The sequence below is a fragment of the Anser brachyrhynchus genome (assembly GCF_964034855.1).
Source record: "Anser brachyrhynchus genome assembly, chromosome: 6".
NCBI classification, from domain to species: Eukaryota; Metazoa; Chordata; class Aves; order Anseriformes; family Anatidae; genus Anser; species Anser brachyrhynchus.
This window is the reverse complement of record NC_137700.1, coordinates 39,920,016-39,943,514: the sequence shown is the minus strand read 5'-3', so window position 1 is coordinate 39,943,514 and position 23,499 is coordinate 39,920,016. Positions and strand designations below refer to the sequence as shown.

Sequence of the window (23,499 nt, the reverse complement as noted above, 5' to 3'; positions counted from 1 at the left end):
TCGAGCTGACTTATGCCTTTCTTGCTTTAATCAAGCTCCCAAAACGTCTCCTCAGTGTAGCGTCATCGCTTAAAACAGGCATTACCAATGCAGTGAGTAGAGCATGAAGATGGCTCATTCACCCGTATCAAGGTGAACCCTTGCTTCTCTGTCCCAGCTCTGCTTTGTTCCTTTGTCACGTCCCAACGTAGCAGCATGTTTTGGTGGGCTGGGGAATTGCCCAAGAAGGTTGTGCATTTTGCCCAAATTTCTACCTGCTGCTTTATGGCACCTTGTAGACCCAAAGGTGGCCCTGGGCCTGTATATTGGCCTCGTATAATTACAAGCTTGCTCCAAAATCTCAGTATGACCTTTGTTACCCCTGAGTCCTATGTGCCTTGAATTGTTGCATTGAAACCAGAAAAAAGCACTCACATACTTGAAACCAAGGAGAAGGAGTTTCCTCGCAGGACCATCACTGCTTTTTGAACCTGCGTGGTAAGGGCCTGGAGGGTGGTGCTGCAGGTAGAAAGGGGAAAAGTTGCAGGCTGGAAAAAGGCTTTCTACACACTACTCCTTGTGTGTACACATGCAGATTAAAGTTGACCACGTCTACTGACCTTCGAATATGTAGGGCTTTCCTCATTGTTTTATAGTGCACTCTAAAGCAATGAAAGGAGATGCTTAAAGGATGAGTTCAAAGGTTAATTCTTTACTATTGCATAAAAGGGAAAAGGCCATTTGAAAACAGAGAATCTCCTCCAACTGAAGTCCAGCCTGGGTTGGCTTAGTCTTCTCTGGAGCAGACTTTTATAGCCCTTCAGCTCCTGTAACCACTTGCACTGCTCCAGTTAGTCAATCAGAAGAATATTCCCTGGGAGTGCAGTCCATTTTAATTCTCCCAGACATTGAGTAGTTCCTCTGGATTTCTCATCATTCCTCTACAAGTTAATGCACTTTGGTTAGCTGCAGCCTCTCCAGCCAATTGTCCATTTATTGTGTGAAGTAAACACGTTCAATTGTGTTGAAAGGGAAACTGGCAAAATCTTTCATTTATTTTACTATAGCATTATTATTATTTAACTTCTGTGTTTGAAATGCATCACTGGAGTATTTCGGTTTATTGCATGTTTACATTTACCAGTTTTTACTACTCTAAGGTTGCTGAGTTGTGAGTGTAAGAGCTAGTGGAAAGATGGAGCTTTTGCAGAGATCTGAACAATGTCTAATAAAAATAGTGCTCTTGAAGAAAAAGACCCCAGAACATTTTGGTCCATTTCTGATGCCCAAGGGGTATCATCTAAATTTTGCAGTTTCACTTCCATGCCTTCGTATTGTCCCACAAAAACAATGTCTATGATGACAAAGGAAGACAAGAACGTGAACGTGATGTCTAAAATATAAATATTGAATAAAAAATCTTGGTAGAATGGCTGGAGAACAGTGGGTGGATTTTGGAAATATGGAGGAAGTGGTTGTAGAGAATTAGCAGCAGCTTTGCAGTGAGAAAGATGAAAAAATTGAAATCAGAAATAGGAGAAAACTGGACTTCAGGGAGAGAGGAGTTGTCACAATGTGGAGATTTGTACATTTCTTGGTGCTGGGCTGGTTCATTTCATTCAGCATCATTTTTATCATGAAAATGAGGGGAAAAAGTAAGTAAAAATGTGACTGTGGGCCTGGTTCTCCTGCTGACTTGCCGTACAGCTCTGAGCAAGCAACTCAGCATCAGCAGGTGTGTTCCTCCGTGGGCTGGGCACAGCAGTGCCCCTCTCTAAGGGCTCCGTTCAGCATTCATTTACTGGTTTATTTATGGCTACGTAGTCTGCATTAATAGCTGTTTTCTGTTTGTATCCCAAGTGGTCACTGTATTTATTACACTAGAGGAATGTGCCAGGTACTTATATTTGCAGAAAGCAAACACTAATGCTAACGACAGTGCGATGGGCGAGGGGGAAGGCGGTCCAGCTCTCGTGTTTGAATGGAAGCTTTATTTGTGCGGTTGGACTTGCTTGTTCCTAGACGTACATCTCGATGCAAGCAGAAGGTGGAGTTTCTGGTGTCAAGGAAAGTCTGTCAGTCAGCTGCAGAACTGGTTACCAAAGTTAATCTTTTGAAAGCAGTCCTTAACACTTTGTTCCTTATGAAACCCCTTTCCAGTCTTAATCTGTGGCCTAAGAAAAATGTGCCAAGAACCCAAACCTGTTTTTTGGGATGGGCTTGAAGTTGTCTACCTGGTAAAAGATGTCTAAGCCAAAAGTTTGTCAAAACCTTGATGAGAAATTTGAGAGCCATAACCTCGTCTTGTCAAAATGCGTTGTGTAAGAGCACGATGTGGTTGCAAAAGCCTTTCAGCCCCATGCTAAGAAACTCGAGTAACTCGGTGGCTTGTAATTGTTAGTTGGACGTGAGTGCAACTTCGTGCTCCCTTAAATTACCAGGTGTCACAGAGACAAGAGGATTTTGTGTTCGTATCACTGTTTATCACTGACTTGCACTTTAATGCTATTAGGATCTGTTTGCCAATAACAGCCTTTATTATCTAGCTCTAAGACCTCTGAAACAAAATTGTGACCCGGTGACACTTTACATAAGCAAACTTGGTGTGAAGGTTGACTCCAGATGACAAGGAGAAAGGTCAAGAGGGGTGGTTATACCGATGCTCTAGGCTTCCAGCTTGGGAAGGGTCCTGACGACGCTGGACGAGAAGTATCTTCTGCCACCTGATGTGAGGATGGGTACCAGCGACTGCATTGCGATGTGACCTTTGTCCCACCACGGCCACCAGTTACGGCCTTGGCATGGCCTCTGAAGAGAGGAGGAGGATTTACTCTTACAATAGGGGACATGGTGGCAATACAAGCATTTTTGGTATGCATTTTTGCAGACAGCAGGCTGTTTGCAGGTTTAAGAGAAGAACCTTATGGACGACACACCATTTTCACCAACAGAATTTTGTTACGTGGATGGAATAGCTCTGCTTTCAAAGCAGCTATCATTATTTCTTTATTACCTATTTTATTATCCTTTGATGCTCTAAGGAAAATGTATTTCTGTTAAGGACGATGACAAATCGTACTCAAAGTGAATTACATTTTGAAGTGTTGGACATGAAATGTTTTTTTATGAGCTCTTTTCTGCCTCACTTGCAGAATCTTTGCTTAAGAATGGAGTTCATTGAAAACTGAAGTACCCCTAACTGTTGCGATGGCTTTTTGATGCTTTCAATGTTAAATGTTTAGAAACCACGTGAAGGAATATCCTACATTTTCTTCACAGTAACATGTGACCTTGGTCACTGGCACTGGTGGAAAAAATGGAAGGAGCCTTTGCAAAAATGCCATTTTTTAGTTAAAAAAAATGAAAATTTTACTTTAATAGCAACACCTAAAAATACTAAATTTTGTACTGATTTGGAAAAAGAAATGATGACAAGGGAAGCTAGAAATGAGTAGAAGAGAGCTTATTGGTAACCTCTGCTCACAGTAGAAGCTGCCCATTGAGAGTGGTGCTGTAAATACTCACTTGATTAAAAATAAAAATAAGATAAATTGTAAGAAGCATACATTTAAATTCCATTCTGAGTGAATGTATTTTAAAATTTCATTCAATGGTTTTCAGCCTATGGGACAGACTGACAGTCAGGGCAGCAATTGCAGTCAGTTTTGTGCTTACAGGGAAGCGTAAATGTAGGAGAACAGTCCACTACAAACAAGACAGGAGGTTCAGTCCCTAATACCACTGTTCTTAGCTGGCTCAGTTTTCATGTACTGCTGTTTTTCAGCTTTTGGTCCAAGATTACATCTCTGCCTCTTTTTGTTTTTTGTATCTTGCATTGCAACAACAGGTGTCAGCCGACTCAAGCTCCTCCATGAACTCCAACACGCCTCTGGTGAGGATAACTACTCGCCTCTCCTCTACTGCTGATGCCCCAATGCTGGCAGGAGTCTCAGAGTATGAATTGCCAGAAGACCCGAAATGGGAGTTTCCGAGAGATAAGTATGTAGCCTGTTTCCCTTAGTGCTACCTACGTGCATCTATACAACATGACACAGTATGAGAGGGAGCTTCTTTCCCAATGTCTCTCAGGGTTTCTTTAGCTGAAAGAGAATCTCAGTTACCTGAACCTTCTCTGAAGATCAAGATCCAATTCAATTATCTGAATTATTATTTTTTTACATGGAAGTAGAATTTCCTCTGCCTGTTGCTCTGATTTATTTTCTGATTTCTTAAAGGCTTTCAGATACTTTGCTGAAATCTAACTCTTCATTTAGGAGTGAATCTGAAATTTTATTTAAAAATATATACGATCTAGGCTGGGAGAGATATCAGTGTACAACCATAGTTAAAGGGCAGATTTGCCCAAGCATTACCTCTGTGCATTAAACCATGTTTTTTAGTTTGGTATAATGTTTATAAAATATGTAATACAGTGTCAAGTAGGAGATAGAGAAAGTCTAGAATATGGAATTAGACAACCTTTTCTTTCACTTAGACCTTATGGAAAGGATTTTCTGTTGCTTTAGTATTAACCTGTATTAATGGTGATCATTTTTGATTTAGTGGGGAATTTTGCATATTATGTAATTGTGTGTACGATTTCTGTGGTTTAAAAGTATTAGGTTGCAAGCAGAATGTACTGAATTTTGATACATTTAAATTAACAGGGCTAAATAATTCTTTGAAGTCTGTTGAATAACATACAAAATGAGCTGCTGAATAATCAGAGCTATGATCATATTGCTTAATATAAAGTTGGCCTGTAAAATAGATAATAGTAATACAGGTAGAGCCAGGATTATATATGAAATCTGATACTAATTTTAAGAAGTCTTTAGGTGGATTTGAGAAACTAACACCTTTTATCATGAACAGTTTTCTTTGAAAGCTCAGCACTGTAACTTTTGGATAGCAGAGCCATAATTTTGAACCTCCTGACAACTGTTCTGGAAATTATTTTAATTATGTAGCTGAAAATTAGTGCAAAATGCAGTAATTGCCACCTGCAGGATTCTAGTCAACAGTGGGGGCCTGTATACATACTTCTGTCAGCCCATACCCTTGGGGGATACACTAAATGCGGAAAATTTTAGAGTGCTAAACATTAAAAACCGACATTCAGCACAAATGTAGGTGGAGCAGATTTCCAATGAAAGGAGGCTATTTAGAGGCAGTTTATTAGGTTGGGGGGCAAGAGGCACACAATGAGGGGTTTGTTACTTCAGTCCTAGCAGGGCAATAGCACATAAATTAACCAGTTTCCAATGCAAATGTTTGTTCTCTGCCAAGATCCTAAATTCAATTTCAGTTCTGGATAAAGTGCAGGATGACCTCAGCATAGCATATGCTGCCCTTCAGTCTTTGCACCTTTTTAAACCAGCGTTTGCTTTAGAAACCAATCCAAAACAGATTGAGGAGTTCTCACCACGGCTGAGACCGTGCTTGACAAAGCATCTGTGGGCTGCCCTGGGGAGGAAGCGCCCTTTGCTTCTCTATCTCTTGCCCGAGCAGATAAGCAAGGAGGGTTTGCAAACCACTTAGCCCCAGTCTAACAGCCTTCTGCTGATGGTACGACAACCCCCTGGGATTCATGGGCGAGGACAGAAGTCCATGCTTTTGGCAACCAGCCCCTACCTACGTCGTATCTGTGAGTCCTGCTTTTGACCATGGGAAGCCACGACCATAAGAACTTGGATACGAAAATGCTTGTCCAAATCTGTCCCCAGCACTGGATAATGTTAACTGGATCAAGTTCACTCAGCATTCTCTGTGACATCTGCTTCAGCACTGCTTCTGGAGCTAAACAATATTCTTTGCGGCAAAAGGAGACAGAATCTGGCCTGTGAGCATTGTGCTGGAACAAAAAGTATCTTGCCTAGAGGCTCTGAAGTTTTTGTTGTATTTTATCTTTTTATCCTCCTCAAGTTGGGATTGAAGTCTCTGTCTGTTATAGCTGAGCTTTACAACCAGGGATGTGCTCCACAAAGTGGAGTGGCGTAGGCAGCTGGCCCAGTTAGTGACTGCTCCTCTTAAAAGGGTCCTTACATCGACACAGGATGATAACGGGGCTTCACTTTCCCCCCGTCTGCTTCCCACTCTGAGCAGAGCCCGGGTGCTGCAGGGAGGAGGTGTCTTCTGCTACCCTCAGCCGTGACAGCCGTGGCAGCAGCGAGCCTGCAGCCAAGAAACAGACTGTACCAGAGCCAGCTGTGGGCGGATAAAGGCTCCCGTCTCGCCCCTTAAAGGATCAAAGTGCTGGGGAAATGCGTGAAGATGTAAGAAGAGCGATCTTGCTGTGGACGGGGTGGATGCGGAGAAGGCGGTGTGTAGGGGACGCCGAGCCCTGCCAAGTGCCTTCACAGCAGCATCCCCCGGGGACAAACCCCTCCCTGTGTGCCCATCCCGGCCTCATTTCCCTGCTCACCATCGTCCTCCCTCCTCTTTCCCCCAAGAAGGCTGCCTGGCCTCCTCCTCAGCTTTGGGGAGAGGAGCGGGGTGATAACTGTGCGATAACTGCCTGCAGCTGAGCCCCAGCGCTGCTGCTGCACTGCTGTCGCTGCCCTGCCTGATGCCTTCGGCACAGGACATCGTTAGGCAAATGTGCGTGGCCCACATGCCCAAACAGAAAGCAAGGATGTGAATTCTGAGCTAAAATTAGGCTATCTGGAAGTGTGTTCGACTGTTTCCTCCCTGTGCGGTTGTATCACAGGAGTTAGTAATACCTAAAACATCCACCTGGTTTTGATACCACCCTTTGCCATACAAACCACCAGCTGCCTGACAGCAAACACATGGCAGCGTGCACCAAGAAACCTTTCTCCCATCTCCTTGCGGTCTGCATAGAAAGAAGAAAATGGGCCACGACGACACGAGAGGCTGGGGTGCTGCTGGCTGTTCCTGCAGCCTGAGTTTTGGCTGCAGCCCGATGCTCTGTGCAAGCTCTTCCCCTGCAAGCAGTGCATCCCTCCAGCTAGCCATTGAGTATGGCCTCTCCCTTTACAAGCAGGAGGGCAGCTTAAAAGCTGGGTTTAGCAACTGATCTGTCTGTATTAGACGCTCCCTGCTCTGTCCCTAAGAAAACAGACCGCAGCGCGCGTGAAAGCCGATGTGCGCCGGGCGTCTCATTAGTTCCATATGATAAGCGCTTCGTGCTGCAGCAAGTTGTTGAAAGGTTTTTATATTTAGCTCTGGAATTTCACTGCCTGCGCCCCTGCCCCAGATGCTGTGTGTTAATCTCCTGTTTACACCTCCAGGCTGACGCTGGGTAAACCCCTGGGGGAAGGCTGCTTTGGGCAAGTGGTCATGGCCGAAGCGGTGGGGATTGACAAAGACCGGCCGAAAGAAGCAGTGACTGTGGCCGTGAAGATGCTGAAAGGTAAGAATATTGGCCGAGCAGGGTCCGAGGCTGCTTTTAGCCATGAAAAGTTTCCTTTGCGGCATCTGAGCTCTGTCATTGTAGGGGGGTCAGAGTGCACATAGCTGACCTCAGCCTTCGGTGGTTTGCGGTGTAAATCTGGGCTCTTGACAGCCTGTTTATCTTTAGCCGCGAGTATTTGGATGTATTGGCATCGTGTGGGTCTCCCTGCTTTTAGCTGAGTTAATCGCAGCAGCAGTCCTTGCGTAGATCCTAGAGTAGGTGGTTGGGGTCTTTTTGCTTTGAATTTAATTATAAAGCTTTTAGGAAAGGCATGATTATTAAGGGTTGATAGTTAAAGACAGCATTTTTATGTCATGTATTACTGACTCTTAACATATGACTGAAGAGGCAGTCAGTCCATCAAAGAGGCAGAGATTTTTTCATTAGGACATAACACATGACTTTGTATAATGCACAATGTATACTAGGAAACAGATCGCATATTCTACATTTTGAAGCACACACTTCATAGCAGCTGGTGAGCCTTAGAGAAGCTGGCACAATAGAAAATATGAACTGCACCTGTGTCTTGTACAGATGATGCTACAGAAAAGGATCTATCGGACCTGGTATCAGAGATGGAGATGATGAAGATGATTGGAAAGCATAAAAATATCATCAATCTTCTTGGCGCCTGTACGCAGGATGGTGAGTAGAGTAAAGAAAGTAAGCCAGAACTTTCACGCAGGTCTCTGAAACTCATTAATCATCATTTTTCAAGAGTTTTTAAGGAAACAGTCATGCCGTGATGGGATTTTTAGATATTTCCCTAGCTTAGCAGCGATATTTTAACTTCTGTGTCTCATTATATTTGCAGCTTTAATATGAGAAAGGGTACTATATCATATGAAAACTCTAATCCCTTGCTGTAGGGAAAAATGACATTTTACAGTGGCTTTACCCACATCTGTCATTCTGAACTGTCAGTTCTGCTTTTGTGTCCCTCGAATTTGAAATGAGTAATTTTACTCTCTGTAGACCACAGTGTTTTTGTTAAACTGTAATTATGTAATGTAAATAAAGTCATGCAGAAAGGCATGAAAAATCTGGAAATGAGAAAATTTAATGTAACACTTTCACCTTGTTTGAGATCTAGTGATATTTTGCGTCTGGAAATGTCTGCTTTTCATGGCATGGTCTGGAGGGAATAGATGCTGAGTGGGTCAGGATTAAGGTGCCTTCAGTTGCTAATTGTAGCTCTGCCACTATCCTGCTACGTATGTAGCTTTGGCCAGCCACTTAGCAAACTCTGGACTTCCTTTTCATTCAAGTTGTGCTTACTGGTTTTGCAGTTAAACATTTCTTAATTCAGTTCATTTTTTTATAGAACACTGGAAGATTTTTTACAGAAAATCGTTTTAGCTTTTGACCTTACCCCAGTTTTTCCACTTCTCTGTTTACCCAAAGGTCCGCTCTACGTGATTGTAGAATATGCTTCAAAAGGAAACCTGCGTGAGTACCTGCGAGCACGCCGCCCCCCTGGGATGGAGTATTCCTTTGATATTAACAGGGTGCCAGAGGAACAGATGACATTCAAGGACTTGGTATCCTGCACTTACCAGCTGGCAAGAGGCATGGAGTATTTGGCATCACAAAAAGTAGGTAGAACTCAGTAAATAGCGTGCAAAGTACTTGGTGCATATTTATTTTTAAGTTTGGTTTTGTTCCCGTGTTGCTTATGGTCAAGAATTTGCAGGGAGAAGGACCTTTCTCAAACAGGTTGCATAATCCATACAGAAGATCGGTGGGAAAATTCATATGCTTAGTTTTATACCAGTGTTTAACAACATTGCTAAAATGAGGTCTGGAATCAATCATTTAAAGTAAATATTGCATATCTATCTGCACTTTGAGTTCATAAGCACAGGTAATCACTTGGTTATACAAGTCACATTACTCCACCCATGAGACAGTAAGGCATCGTTTGTATTCTGTTTGCAATCAGACCTATCAAATAGGCTCATACAATGATGTAAAATAAATTAATTCAGTTACTGAAAGGGTTTACAGAATGATAATAGGCAGAGTGCAGAAGATCACAAGGTGCCTGGGCAGAAATTGTGAACAGAAGAGGCAAAAATAAGTGGAGTGAACTAGTCACTGTAAATTATGCACTGTACTCGAAGCTGGCCTTTGTCAGGATTAAAAGCTTGTCAAAAGAGTTTATTTATCCTGTCATGTCCCTAGACACTTATTACTTCAGCTTTTCTTCAAACAGTTTTTTCAACCAGTACCTTGATTAAATTACAGTTATGGAACCTTAGCTAGCCCTGTATGCCCGTGTAAGCATGCTGTGGCTTGGTGGGCAGGCAACCACACGTACCCTAGGTTGAGTTCAGACCCAGTCTAAACCAGAGCATCAAACGTTGATGCTAAGCATCCCCTGCAAGGTTAGTGGGACTTATACCAATTTCCAGTTGAGTCCACTCGCAAGTATGGGGCTGTTTTTAACCGCAGAGTAGAGCTGACTTTGAGCCTCCAGTCCTGCGGTGTAGAGTCATGAGTTTTTATTGTTTTTCTGCACTTGTAGAGTTTGAGGGTGAGGAGAAAGTCCAATTTTGCTTTTATTCTTTTGTTTGGAAACTAATTCTTAGTGCAGTAAGGTAAACGTGGAGACGTGTGACCCCAGGACAAGCCCCTCTAGTAGAGTAAGCATGAGTATTGTTTTAGGTAAAGCACCTTAGGGTATCTCTTCCTAAGATTAGTGAAACATTTGCCTGGCAATAAGCCATGTCCCAAGGGAAAAAAAAGTTGTTGTGAAAGGGAAAAAATATCTTTCTGGAAAATCTTGAGAAGCTCTGAAGTGCTGTTGAAGGACACTGCAAGGTGTACGCTTACACAAATGCACATGGCAGAATCATTTCATCTGTGGTCCAGTTCCTTTGCAAAAACACCTGATGAGTGCTGTGCTGAACTTGACAAAATGTAAGGCATTGCACAAGGCACGGGGAAGAAGGAAAACAAAGGCAGCACATAGAAAAACTGTGCATTCCAGTTCTTCAGATATCCCACCATTTCTGTTTGTATTTCTCTATTTCTTTTCCCCTTAGGGATCCATTTACTGAGCTGGAATAATAAGAGAGCTGGTCTTCTCACGGTATTTCCAGCGTGCAGGAACTGTGAGAAGGCCAGTGTTCTTGTTATTTCAATCTAATAAAAGGCTCACTGACACTTTTGAAAAAGAACAAAACCCACATAGAGTATCCTCTCAGAATATAATTTTAATATGTGAAAAAGATACGTGGGTGCCTATTCCAGTTTTTGCCTTACAAGCAATTGTACATTGCAAGTGGGATATTGTTTCTAAGGTGGATGGATGCTTTTTAAAATTCTGTTGATGTGTCCTGTCTGACATGCCAGTACAGTGCAAGAGCCACAGGGAAACTTAAGATGCAGACGCTCACCCAGGCCATTGAAAAAAGACAGCAAATCACTGGGGCCAGAAAGCTGGCTGTGAAACCTGCCAGACATGGCAATCAATAATGGCACCATTCTGAAGACGGGAGGAGACTCGCTTGCAAAATTGCGGGGTATGAGAAAGCAGAGATACCCCCGAGAGAAGATATGGGTGTTTGGTTCACTTCTTGGACTCATGCAGAAATGCTGCATGCTGTTTGAGATGCTCTGCCCACTGCCTGCCGTTCTGGAACAGGAAGATGTGCTCTAGATCCTTTGCCACATCTGGCAGTATTGGCAAGATACCTTGGCATCTCAGAGGATGTGTATGTTCTTGTATTTGGGCAAGTGCATTTTGTTTCTAGTGTCTTGGAGCATGTTCTTGTAGGGTTTGAGAACAGGGATAGGGAAGCAGGAAGCCTGGCCGGTGTTATATCTGCTGCCGTAGCATTGTTGACGCTGAATTAGAAGCCTGATTTGACACTGAAAGCATGTGCTGTTGTCTGGTCCTATGTACGTGAAGGCACTGATGAAGCAGTTTTTTCCTGACATCTGCCCTAGGCTGTCCCAGTGAGGACCAGAAACTTTGCAGACTCGTTTTACCCCCATACAGGATGAGAGATCTCAGAAAATTGCTGGGGCAAGGTATAATGTGAGAAAAACACTGAGTGTTGTAAAATGTTGTGGTGGGTTTTTTTCAGATTGTTTGTTTTTTTGTTTTCTTCTTGTAGTGGTTCAGTCCAGCATGTCTGTGCACATCCTGAAATGAGGAGAACACAAAGAATAAACCAAAATTGATGAGGGAAAAAAAAAAAAAAAAGAGAGAAAAGGCTATTTAACTTGAAAAGAAGTGAAATGTCCTGGGAGGACTCCAAATGCAATGTTCCTCACCATGCCCCTGCTGTGCCACCCTGTATGAACCCTAATAAAGCTGCTAAAACAGGAGTAATACGTAGAGCAGTCACAACTTCCTTTCAGTGTCAGGAATATCAGTTGCAAGTTTTCAGGATAATGCTGACATGAAGGAAAAAATCTGAGCAGATACTGGTTTTGCTTTCAGTATCAGAGCTGTTTAAAAAGCAAACAGTCCAGCGCATATTGTATTTTTTTTTTTCAAAATGAAATTGTTGTAGTCTCATGGTTGAAGTAAATATACACACCCTAGACATCTGGCTTTAAATTATATACTGTAGATATATATCTTATTAAGATCTTTCATAATAAAAATGGTTGCACTTACCCAGACTATCAGGTTTTAACCCTGTTGATCGAATATAATTTAAAAGAAGAAACTAATGAAAATGCTACAGTACCTGTACCTGGGTATGTGTAATAAAAAGTGGATCTCAAACAGCTTGAAACATTTTGGATCGCCACCCAAAAGCTTTAGCAAAATACGAGGCTTTAAAAATGAGGCTTTTTAAAGAGACTTTTGGTCAGTTGTTCCACCTGGAAGCACTTGGATGGACGTGGATGGTTTGCAGTGGAGTAACTACAACATACTTATTGCATGGGCTTATAGTAAATGTGGCATTCACACCTTGGCATTTGGGTTAAAATCCATAAAGGAGACATGGTTATGGTGTAGAAATAATTACTTTTTTTACAACAGTTTATTTCAGTGGGCATTTTTGTCTTGTCTTTCTTTCCTTCCAGTGTATTCATCGAGACCTAGCTGCGAGAAATGTTTTGGTAACTGAAAACAATGTCATGAAAATAGCAGACTTTGGTTTAGCCAGAGACATCAACAATATAGATTATTATAAAAAGACTACTAATGTAAGTGGATGGTTTTCTTATCTCTGGAAACAAGTGTTTCTTTCAATGTTTCACTCTAAAACTATGGTTATAATCTTAATGGGCTTCTTGCCTGGCAGACTCACTTTTAATCACAGACAGAAAACAGGGATCAAGGACATAAGCATTTCTGTCCCTCTCCTACAGTGATGGATAGTTAAAAGATAAACAAATAGGCTTTATTTTTTATGATTTATTATAATTGCTAGAATATAAGTATTAATTTTCTGTGTCCCTGCCTTCAATCACTTGAAATAAGTGGAAAATTGATTCCAGCTTGTTTTGCACCAGCTCTTGGATCTTGAAAAACTATGTATAAACAGTGATAGTAGTAACTGTAATAAAAATCCTATTTATGTGTGGTAATGCTGTACTTGCTGTAAAAATACTTATGGCAGTAGTATCAAAGTGGGACTAGAGGCTGAGAAAATGGATTTTTACTTCCTCCCTCAGTGACTATTTTTAACCTTTTAACTATTGTTTAACCTGTACCAAATCAAGGAGACAAAGTTTCAGATGGGAACTTTGCAGAACTCTTTCAGTTCTTCAGACTTTGTTAATAGTAAATAGTATTTATACAAAATACTAGATGAACCACATAAGATGATTATTTATGAAAAATAAGCAGTCAGCTATTAATGGCATTTTAATGGTAATATCTGTCTGCATCATTCCAAAAGGCAGAGAAACCAGGTATGAGTTTGTTGGTGCTGGAGGAAATTTGAACCCACTTCATATCAAATTTGGTGCGACTCTTGGGCCCTGAGCAGAGTTTTTTTACAAAGCAACAGGTAGTTGTGGCTGCAAGCTTTGGGCCACTACAGAAAGTGGAAAGGAAAATGAAATTCTTGGGTTGAATGGTCAGCTTCTTGTTTTTCAGAGGTTTAGTGTGTTGTACTTTAATGTGGAATGGAATGGAATGATTTTTCCACTTTGATCTGCTTATCCTATGATTCTACTTGCAAACAGTATGGGAACATTTTTGGAGCTTTCAGTGTTTTTAATTTTATCGTCAGCGTTATATCCATTTTCCTTAATTATCTGCTCTTTTTTGCCCGTTTGATTTGATTCTTTTTTCCCTGAAAGTTTTAAAGGTAAACTGTTTGCATCAGTAAACTGATCCCTGAGAACTGATTAATATTTAAAAAAAAAATTCAGTGTTGAAATCATCCGGCAAATTGCTTCAATTTTACTTTTTTTTCCCTTCCCCTCCAAATGTACAGGGACGACTTCCAGTAAAGTGGATGGCTCCAGAAGCTCTGTTTGACAGAGTTTACACGCATCAAAGTGATGTGTAAGTAGTTTTATTTGAGTGCTTTTTGGGGGGCAGGTGGGGAAGCTGGTTTGTATTTGTTAAAGTTTGGGATATTTTGAAAATGTATTTCCCTGCTGTCCTTTACCTTTAAGTGTTTTCATTCTGTTTCACATATTAATAGATGGAACAGGACTTGCCCTTAGAAAGTGAGGATTTTATGGTAGACTGCTAACCAGTGCTCTGTTACTAATCTGCCCAGCTTCAAAGCACATGAAAGGTGGAAAATGCTAACCTCCTTCTGTCAGTGCGGAAGTTTCCCCCCTTGAACTTATTTACGGATGTGCAGCTACAAAGAGTCTATCTAATTTGCTTGGCTTTTGACATAGTCTGCACTTCCTACAGGTTAAAAAGAGAGAGGGAGGGAGGGAGAGAGAGGAAAGAAAGAAAGAAAAAAAAAAAAAAAGGAAAAAAAGAAAAAGTAAAGAAAGAAGATCCTGAAAATTTCTTGTCAAAATTTGTGCTAAGACTAGGTACAGTAAAACATAGGCTGGGTTTACCAGAAGAGTTTTCCCTGCTTTTAGAGACGTCGTTGCTTCCCAGCAGTGCTTCACATGTAGTAGGAAATCATTGGACTCTGTTGCTCCAGAATCTTTTAAAGTGTGCGGTGTAGCTGGCTGATGCAACAGCTCAGATTTATTCTGCTTCCCATTAAAGTTCCCTAGGCCCATCCTCGGTGCTTGCACGCGTTACGCTCTAAGATGTGTATTTTTTTTATGCAGTGCAGATGAAGATCTTAAGTTTTTTATTTCTCTGAGAGAAGCTGTTAACCGTAAAGGGCTGGATGCATCCCAGCACAGGTGTAAAAGCTTATGTAAGTCAGCACAGAGTTAAAATAGAAAAGAGCAGCGGGGAGAAAATAAGAGGTGTCTCCTCCTCCTTTAACTTGGATGTTCTTCCCAAGCTGCTCTCTCCTTAAGAAAAGCATTTACTGAGCCTTTTCCTGCCATCTTTATGTTATTTATAAAGGAAACTATATACACACGTTAAGGGTGGATCAAACTTTTGCTTTAAAATAACATCTTGACAAAATATTTAAGTGAATGTGAAGTAAACTGCTTCACTGGTTCAGGACTTGAAGCACACAACAGGCACCGAGCACACGGATTTCAGTGCTGGAGCTGGGAGGCTTTTGGCCCCATGGTGGCTTTGAAGGCAGCTAAGGATAATATTATTGTAAGTGTGTGCAAACAGTTTACTAAAATACACTGCTGCAAAGCTAGCAGAGCTGCAGAGGAGCTCGGGAGCCAGGGCAGGCTTTGTGCTGTGCTCACCTGGCAAAGCAGCCTGCCAGAGAGCCCCAGGCTGCCAGCACGACGTGACGGGGCAGGCGTGGAGGAGGTGGCAAGCAGGCAGCAAAACTGCCTGAAATTAACCCTCCTTCATTTCCTGACAAAAATTAATAACTTTTTTTTTTTTTTTTTAAGAGCAGAATAATGCAAGATACTTTTGTTTTGAACAGCCTGCTTTTTCCAAAATATCCCACCCCATACTGGCAAACCAGCTGAACAGTATGGATGTTCTGCAAATAGCTAAAACTGTGAAGACGTAGTTCTTTGCAGTGGGCCTGGAAACTTGAGTGCTCAGAGCACACCAGACAGAGGCTGAGGATGTGTTTGAGAATGTGCCCGGGTCAGTCTCTATTCCGTGTGCTGCTGATGCACCTGATGTGCTTACAGGTTGATGTCCCGCTCATGGCGTTCAGAGATGAGCAGGTGCATGAAGAGAAGCTTAGAGCTTTTTGAAGAGGTCTTGACAGTCATTGCATCCATTGCAAAAACCTCTCTGTTTTCAGCAGTAAGGCAGATCTACTAATGCAGTTTTCTCTTTGTTTTGTAGATGGTCATTTGGTGTGTTAATGTGGGAGATCTTCACGTTAGGAGGATCACCCTACCCAGGAATCCCAGTGGAGGAACTTTTTAAGCTGCTGAAAGAAGGGCACCGAATGGATAAACCTGCCAACTGCACCAATGAACTGTAAGGACCCTTATTTGCTGTACAAGGACCGAGGGGTGCAAACCGTACTGCAATCACACGTTTCATGTTACCCCCAGCAGAACCTAGCGTTTTCAGAATTGTTGACTCTGACATTGTGGATACATGTGCATATAGATATATGTGCATGTGTATAGATACATAAAGAAATGGCATGGAAAGGTCTCCAGGCAATCTTGATAGAGGACAATTCTTTACACACCCTGCTGTATCCCCTTGAAAACAGAAGGGATCATCTACAAGCCACTCTTTGTCAGTATTTTTAACCCTTATTTTTTGTTTTATTTCATTAAACATGAAAATTCTCAAATGGCACACACACCATTAATCCTCTGTAAGCTACATCGAGCTGGTTTTTTACATAACAAAATGCATTTGGGAACGGCATTAAAAATGCATTATCTACTACTGATGGTGTGAGAGTGCTTTCGCTTTCTAATATTTCAGTATAGCCCTTGACTGTTTTTACTTTTTTTCCCCTCATTTTAATTTCTTCACTTCACAAAGGCTGCAATCCCTAACATGACAAAATATTTAAGCACATGTAATTTAATACCATTGAAATGTCACAGAAGACTACGGAATCAGGTCCACAAAGAGGAAATTTAGACACTGAGCCAAGTAGAGATACAGAAATAGAAATTCACCTTCAAGGGAAGTGACAGCATTGCATGGTTTTGGGAAAGACAGTGGTCCATGTGGAGGGCTGCGGGCTGCTCACTGCCTTACTTGTGATGAAGAACACTGGCTGCATATGAAAAGGCTTATGAGAAGGACGTGTGATTTTAATTAACCCAAGAAAATGTGCATTTCTTACAGCTATATGATGATGAGAGATTGCTGGCATGCTGTGCCTTCACAGAGACCAACTTTTAAACAGTTGGTAGAAGACTTGGATCGGATTCTCACTCTCACAACTAACGAGGTAGGTAAATTGTTTCCCCCCATAAGCTGCTGATCAGGATGAACGGTTCAGGAGACAGATGGAATTTATTCAGTTATGAAATCCTGCTCAAGTTCTCTTCTTGTTCTGTTTGTTGCTGTCCTCCGAGGTTACACGCAGCTAAACTATGCATCCTATGAAATACTCGGTCTCTTGCCATTATGCCTTGGTTTATGTAACAAAACAAACACATCTTTAGAATGTTTTTGTTTATTTCTCTTTGCATCTTTTGATGTATTTAGCGTAGCGCTATCAAGGGAATACACGTGGCAGATTGAGAGGCAGTGTTTATACTTTAACATGAGTTTCATGTGACGGAGAGTTGTTCATGGTGTTTTTCATTTATCAGCTCAGTCTGATTCCCAGCTGTGATATCTAGGTCAAAAGAGAAGAAATTGTCAATGGCAGATTTCAGATTGTGTGTCTGAGAGTGAATTAGGTTCACTGAGATAGCTCTCAGCGGAGGGAAGAAGAACCCGCAGGGAGCGTGTGAACAGCCATCCAATTATCCAAAGGTCCTGCCTCACACTGCTTCAGGTTGGGGTATATGAATGCAGAAAGGTTTCATTTGAACGGCATTCTTACAGAGGTCTGGAATATTATTAGTTTTAGCAATGAACACGCTGATTAGCGTATTCACCCAGGGATCGGTTCTCTTACCGCTAAATCACACGCACCTTTGAGGAAGATCACAAGTAATGGAAATGTTGATTCTTTTGGTGGATACTTTATGAGAGAAAATCTTGGTGTCCCAGAAATGTGTTACAAATCCCTGTGATTTCTGACAAATGATAATGACAGATAATGGGAGACGGGGACAAGACGCTGCAACAAATTCTTCGACCATTTCAGAACAAATTTTTCATATTTGCTATGACTACAGCACTTCTTTATATAGGGAAAAAAAGTGGAAAAGAAGGTTTGGATCATATTATACGTGTCACCAACATTAATTTCTGATTTTTCAGAATTGTCAGAAAATAACAACAACAACAAAATTATATTAAGAGGCTTTAGGAAAGCCTCTTATATGCTACAGAGATGACAGGAGAACCTGAGTAAGAAGATGCCGTTTTCTATGAACATCATTTGCCGAGTGTAGCAGGCTTATGTTTGTTTGAATAGATTCTTTGGCTTCAGTAGCAGCTATAAATTTATCTGGATTCTGTTTTTAAGGCTTACTCCAAAAAGTGTCACCTTCAGCAGTGGCTTGGGCATGAGGCAGGAGTACATGCTCCTGACCGAGCCAGCCCCGTAGCTCGTGTACCATTACTGTTTGTTTTCCCCTCATCCAATACCAGCTGAACCTTTTCCTGCCTAATTTATACACGATTTCACAAGGGCAGTTGGCGGTGGGCTGGCTGCCACCACAGAGTGCTTGGTGGCTTGGACTGGATCTGTGTTTGTGAATTCAAGAGGGAGGCTCTGGGCTGCAATTCTAAGCCTGGGAGAGGATATTTCTTCCTCTTGTGTGTTTAACCATCTTGCCTTCCCGATTCTGCATTGCTCGTAGACCTGGAAAGATCTCAAAGGTAACCTGAAAAGGCCTTTAAGGTTATGTAAATTACTTTGGGCTTGAATCGTAGGAAAACAGACTGGAAAAACCTCAGGAACATATCCGGTCCATCTGATCAGTGTGCAGCAGGATGCACTATACGTTTGTCATCCCTGACATGTTTGTGTAACCTGTCCTTAAAGATCTCCAGTGCTGTATTTGTGCATCACCCTGTGACAGTCCCTTGTTCTGTTTCATTACCTTTACCTTTTGAAGTCTTTTTCCTAATATCTAAGCCTTCAACTCAAGATACTGTTTTTGTCCTGTTTACCCTGGATGAAGAAAGCAAACGACTTCACTTTTCTGTGCAGCACACTTGATGTTCCTGAAACCTTGTCATGTTCTCACTGTGGCTGATGAGAGCTCCAGTGTGTCCCACTGTCTATGGCTTTTGCGGTTTTGATACCATGGATTTTGAGTAATCTGCAATTTTGCCGAAGTGCAGCTCCTTCATGCTTTGGTGTGACCGTACTTGTGCTTGTCCACTCCACAGCTGCATCCCCCCCCCCCCCCCCCCCACCAAATGACACTGTTGGTACAGCATCAGCCTTAAAAACCCTCATCAACTCTGAAACTGGTCACCCAACAGCATCTACTGAATTTGTGAAAGTGATTATTTTTGCTTAAGACTCTTGCTCTTCACCCTGCTGTATCTTTCCCTCTTCCCCACGTTTCCAGAGTATCACCCGCTGTTTCCCAGAACTGTATGAGTAGAAGTCACCAAGAGTCAGCCTCGTGGCTGTTTTTGTATCGGCACCAGGAACCATCCTGATGCTGGGGACTTCGTATGCCCCTTTACGGGACTGTGGCCATTTACATCGGATGGAGAGGCTGGAGAGGAGATAAGGGTCCCACTTGGAGTTCTGAACTCATAGCTGGATTAAATTAAGCCTTTTGATACGACAAGCTGTGTCTGCAAGCCCAAGAGAAAGCTGTTTCTTTAAATGCTGGAATACTTTCTTCTGTCTGTCTAGAAAGTGCTCGATCATTTCTTGTCACATAAGACTGGGCTGCTCATACATAAATGTATGCCAGGATTGGCCTTGTGGATCTTTGAATGTCCAGGCAGCAAGATAGAAGTAATCATCGATCTGAACTGCTTTCCCTTGCTGCCGACTGTTTTTGTGAGCATTTTAAAACTTCTATTTTTCCTCCCTTTTAAAATGGTGCCCATATTTAAAGAGTAATGTGGTAATGATTGAATTTCTGACTGAGGGAAAAAAAATGTTAACCAAAGAACAAAATTACCCCAAACCTAAGCACAGCAGCATAAAACACTGACTGAGGTGGAAGACTTGTCTCGTCAGTATGATCATAACTTGCGGTTTAGCAAATGAAGAGATTGCATTTAAATGAATGCAGCTGCCTTTAGAAGTTGAAAGAGAAGGAACATTTCAAGGGGAAAAATAACTTTATTCTCCTGCCAAAACTGTTGTTTCTAGCAAAAGAGCCTTAACCCAAAACTTGGATTCAGCAGATATTATTTCCCTTTTTAATGACTGCTTTGGTGATGGCTACTCTTGGATGCAGGCGTGTGCGCGCACACAGAAGAAAATGTAGCATAAAGAAGGCAGATCTAGAGAATTTAATTTTCTTTTCCTTTTAATTCTTTTTTGCACATATGCCACTACATGTTTAAACACAAATTTAATATCACAGAATATAAAACAGATATTTAAACTGACCAAAGGAATATAAAGTTGGAAGTATCTTTCCCTCTCCAAATCATTACCATGTGCTAAAGAAAAATGGTTCTATTTAGGATGAAATTTCATTTTTATCATTGCAAGTGAAAAGTCCTCTTTTGATGTGGTTGGCATGTTTATTCCACTGACGCGGCTAATGCGGGTGATGTTGGGCTTCACAAAAGTACTGTGTTATTGGTTTGTGTTTTCTTTCTTTGTTTGAGCTCCTTGTTTCATTAGATATTTCAGCAACAGGCAGTTTTGAATGCAGCTGCATTAAGGAAATGACTGTCATTTTTAACCTGTTCTTTTACCCATTGTGTGATCAAGCCAAGTCTGAGCAGTAGTAACACGCTTCTGCCAGCTTTATGCACTGTTTGAAAATGCAATTTATTTTGTTGCAGGAGTATCTGGACCTCAGTGGACCTCTCGAGCAGTATTCACCTAGCTACCCTGACACAAGGAGTTCGTGTTCTTCAGGTGATGACTCTGTTTTTTCTCCCGATCCAATGCCTTACGAACCTTGTCTTCCCAAGTACCAACACATGAATGGAAGTGTTAAAACATGAAAAGGAATCATATAGAGGAATAAAGAAACAAGAACATCAAGCTACCTACCATATACTAAACAAAACCTTTTCTCCAGGACCTTAATGTTTCTGCTTGTACATATGAAATATGGAAGAAAAAAAAAAAGAAAACTTGGAGGAAAGCAGTCAGATCCTACAGAAGAATCTCATAATTTGCGACTTTTAATAAATATTCCCAACAAAGAAGAATGTTTATGAGCTATATCTAGATACTCATCCCTCTCAATTTTCTGGCTCTCCGTAAGCTGCAACAGACTTTGTACAATGGACAAGTTGGACTTGAGGCAAACTCTGTGTCTGCCTTTCTTGTTTATTTTGTAATATTTGGAGAAAATATATGTTGGCACACACTTACAGAGCACAAATGCAGTATATAGGTGCTGGATGTATGTAAATATATTCAAAATATGTATAAATATATATTATATATATTTACAATGAATTATTTTTTGTATTGATTTAAAAATGGATGTCCCAATCCACCTAGCAAATTAGTCTCTTTTTTTAACAGCTATTTGCTAAATGCTGTTCTTACACAGAATTTCTTAATTTTCACCATCCAAAGGTGGAAAATACTTTGCTTTCAGGGAAAATGGTATATCATTAATTTATTAACTAATTGGTAATGTACAAAACAATTAATCGTTTATAGGGTTGTTGTGTTTTTGTAATTTAAATGGCATTTCTATGCAGGCAGCACAGAGAACTAGTAGATATATTGCTCAGACTTTACTAGTTTTCAGATCTTTTTTTTTTTTTTTAAAGAAATATTTACAGTATATAACTAATTTGGGGAAATTAAACTTTTGATTTATTTGTGTTTAAAAACTGCAGTGTCAAATGATTATTATCAGAACCAAATCCTTTAACAAGAATGTCTTTTATTCTCAATATCTGTCACTTTAACAACTTAACTCTTTAGGCAATGACAAAAAAAATCATTTCACAAAAAAAAAAAAAAAGAAAAACTTAAAATGGGTTTCTAAAGCAAAGAAAGTCATTAATTTGTCTATAACCATAGCAGAACGTACTTCTCTAAAAGGAGCTGAGCTTCTACCCTGAGTTGCACATGCATCAAATTAACTAGATTTCTCTTCTCTGGGTTGGATAATAGGTTCCAGATCTTTTGGCCTGGATCTCTTGCATTTTAGACTATCCCTCTATTGTAACTTATGTTAAAAAGAGAGAAGTTGTTTATAATGACAATTTGCCATAGAATATCAGCATCTTTTTAAGGGATTAATTCATGCTGACTCCAGTATTTCCTTCTGATCCATTCCATAACAGTAGGTATAGCACTGGCCTCTGCTAAAATATCACTGTTGTTTGTATCTTTGTACGGAAGTCTTGTGTTTTTACTTTCAGAACACTTACACTGATACGGCCATGCAATATGAATGCAAATTACACTGTTTTATGTGTTTTGTTTTTTTTTTTTTTAAATTGGGTAAAAAGTATTAAAATCTGTTAACTTTTGTACTGACAATAAAATGTTTCTACAAATATTAATGTTAAAATTACAAAATAAATGTCATGCAGCTTATTTTTCCTAATCGTTTGTGTCATACAAACTGGTTTCCTGAACACCAACTGATGGAACACATCCAGAAATGCTTCCTTCTATCCTTATCGTAGATCTTCTGTTGCCAAGCAATTCCTTCTGGAATAATATTTCTGTTTCTGCCTTATAAAATATCGACTTATGAATAACATGGCTTATTTGAGTAAATATATGTACAATCTCTGGCATTTGTGGGATGAGACACCATTTGCTGGAAAATGGTGTGAAAGGTTTGAAGTGTTCATGGTGCAGACAAAATATATTTCCTTGTTTATTTCGTCAGCTGTAGCCTTATTAGCAGCAATGGTTGCTACTGTCCAACAGAAACCTCAGTATTCTTAATGACACGGTGTTTTTAAGGTTCTCTCACAGGGCATCAGGAGATCATAAATCTTGATGTGCTCATATTGAGATGAATTTTAAAGCAGATTACTATTTCCATATTTTTAAAAATAAAAGTACGTAAAGACAGAAACCTAATGGAAATGAGCTGTTAAATAATGTAAGTTTGTGTAGTTAAGCTGTTTTAGTTATAGGCTTTTTTTTCTCCTTTGCTTTGTTCATATTTGTTTTAGCTCTCAAAGCATTAGATTTGCACCTTGGAGATAGACCACAATTTTACAAATGTTGGCTGAAGTATATTACACCATTTGCCTTTTCCAATTTTATCGTGTAATCCCTGGATTAAGCTTTTATTCTTTTCTGTTATCTGAAGATTTTCTTCTCTGTTGCCTGCTGATTAATTTCCTTCTATGAATACACTGGTTGGAGAGTAGGGCACAGAAGCACTCAGTTTCTGCTGGAAAAGCAGAAAAGTGAATGTGGACTTGCAAGAGGAAGCGAGGCAGCAGAAAATAAAACCCAGCATTTGTGCTTATCCAAAGAAGATACATTCTTTATTACCATGACTACCTTTGGCCCTTTCATGAGAAGGAGAGGTTAGGAATTTGGACTGCTATCTCGTCTAAAAATAGTTGCCATTGATGACATAGGAGCAACAATGAAGAACAGCTCTACGTCAGAAAACGAGTTTATATTGATGTGGGTAGTAAGGATTATGTTCTGTGTATAATCACTGCTTCCTGCAGCATCTAATTGTGTCTTGTCTCTCATTTAAGTATTGATTCAAATCAACTCTGTGTAGTGTATGAGAATATATGGATGTAGAAGCCAGGTTTATTTTGGCTCAAATCCATGAATAAGTTCCTGTTGCCTGTTTTGTTTTTGTTTCGCTGTTTTACTCTACTACAGCAAGTAGCACGGGCTATA

General features: G+C 40.7%; 1 protein-coding gene across 4 annotated transcripts in view; it reads left to right on the top strand.

Annotated features, from left to right (window-relative positions):
- Positions 1-22,398, top strand: part of FGFR2 (fibroblast growth factor receptor 2) — an 83,044-nt gene extending 60,646 nt beyond the window's left edge. For 3 of the 4 annotated variants that reach the window (XM_080597112.1, XM_080597111.1, XM_080597110.1), the window contains 9 exons: positions 3,827-3,978; positions 7,233-7,354; positions 7,934-8,044; positions 8,804-8,994; positions 12,449-12,571; positions 13,813-13,883; positions 15,741-15,878; positions 16,716-16,821; positions 20,484-22,220. In XM_080597112.1, coding sequence (XP_080453238.1) covers positions 3,827-3,978; positions 7,233-7,354; positions 7,934-8,044; positions 8,804-8,994; positions 12,449-12,571; positions 13,813-13,883; positions 15,741-15,878; positions 16,716-16,821; positions 20,484-20,648 — 1,179 coding nt within the window. In that variant the 3' untranslated portion in view covers positions 20,649-22,220. Of the gene's footprint in view, positions 1-3,826; positions 3,979-7,232; positions 7,355-7,933; positions 8,045-8,803; positions 8,995-12,448; positions 12,572-13,812; positions 13,884-15,740; positions 15,879-16,715; positions 16,822-20,483 lie in introns of all 4 variants that reach the window. The other variant, XM_080597113.1, reaches the window with a different exon arrangement.
- Positions 22,399-23,499: the final 1,101 nt, after the last annotated feature.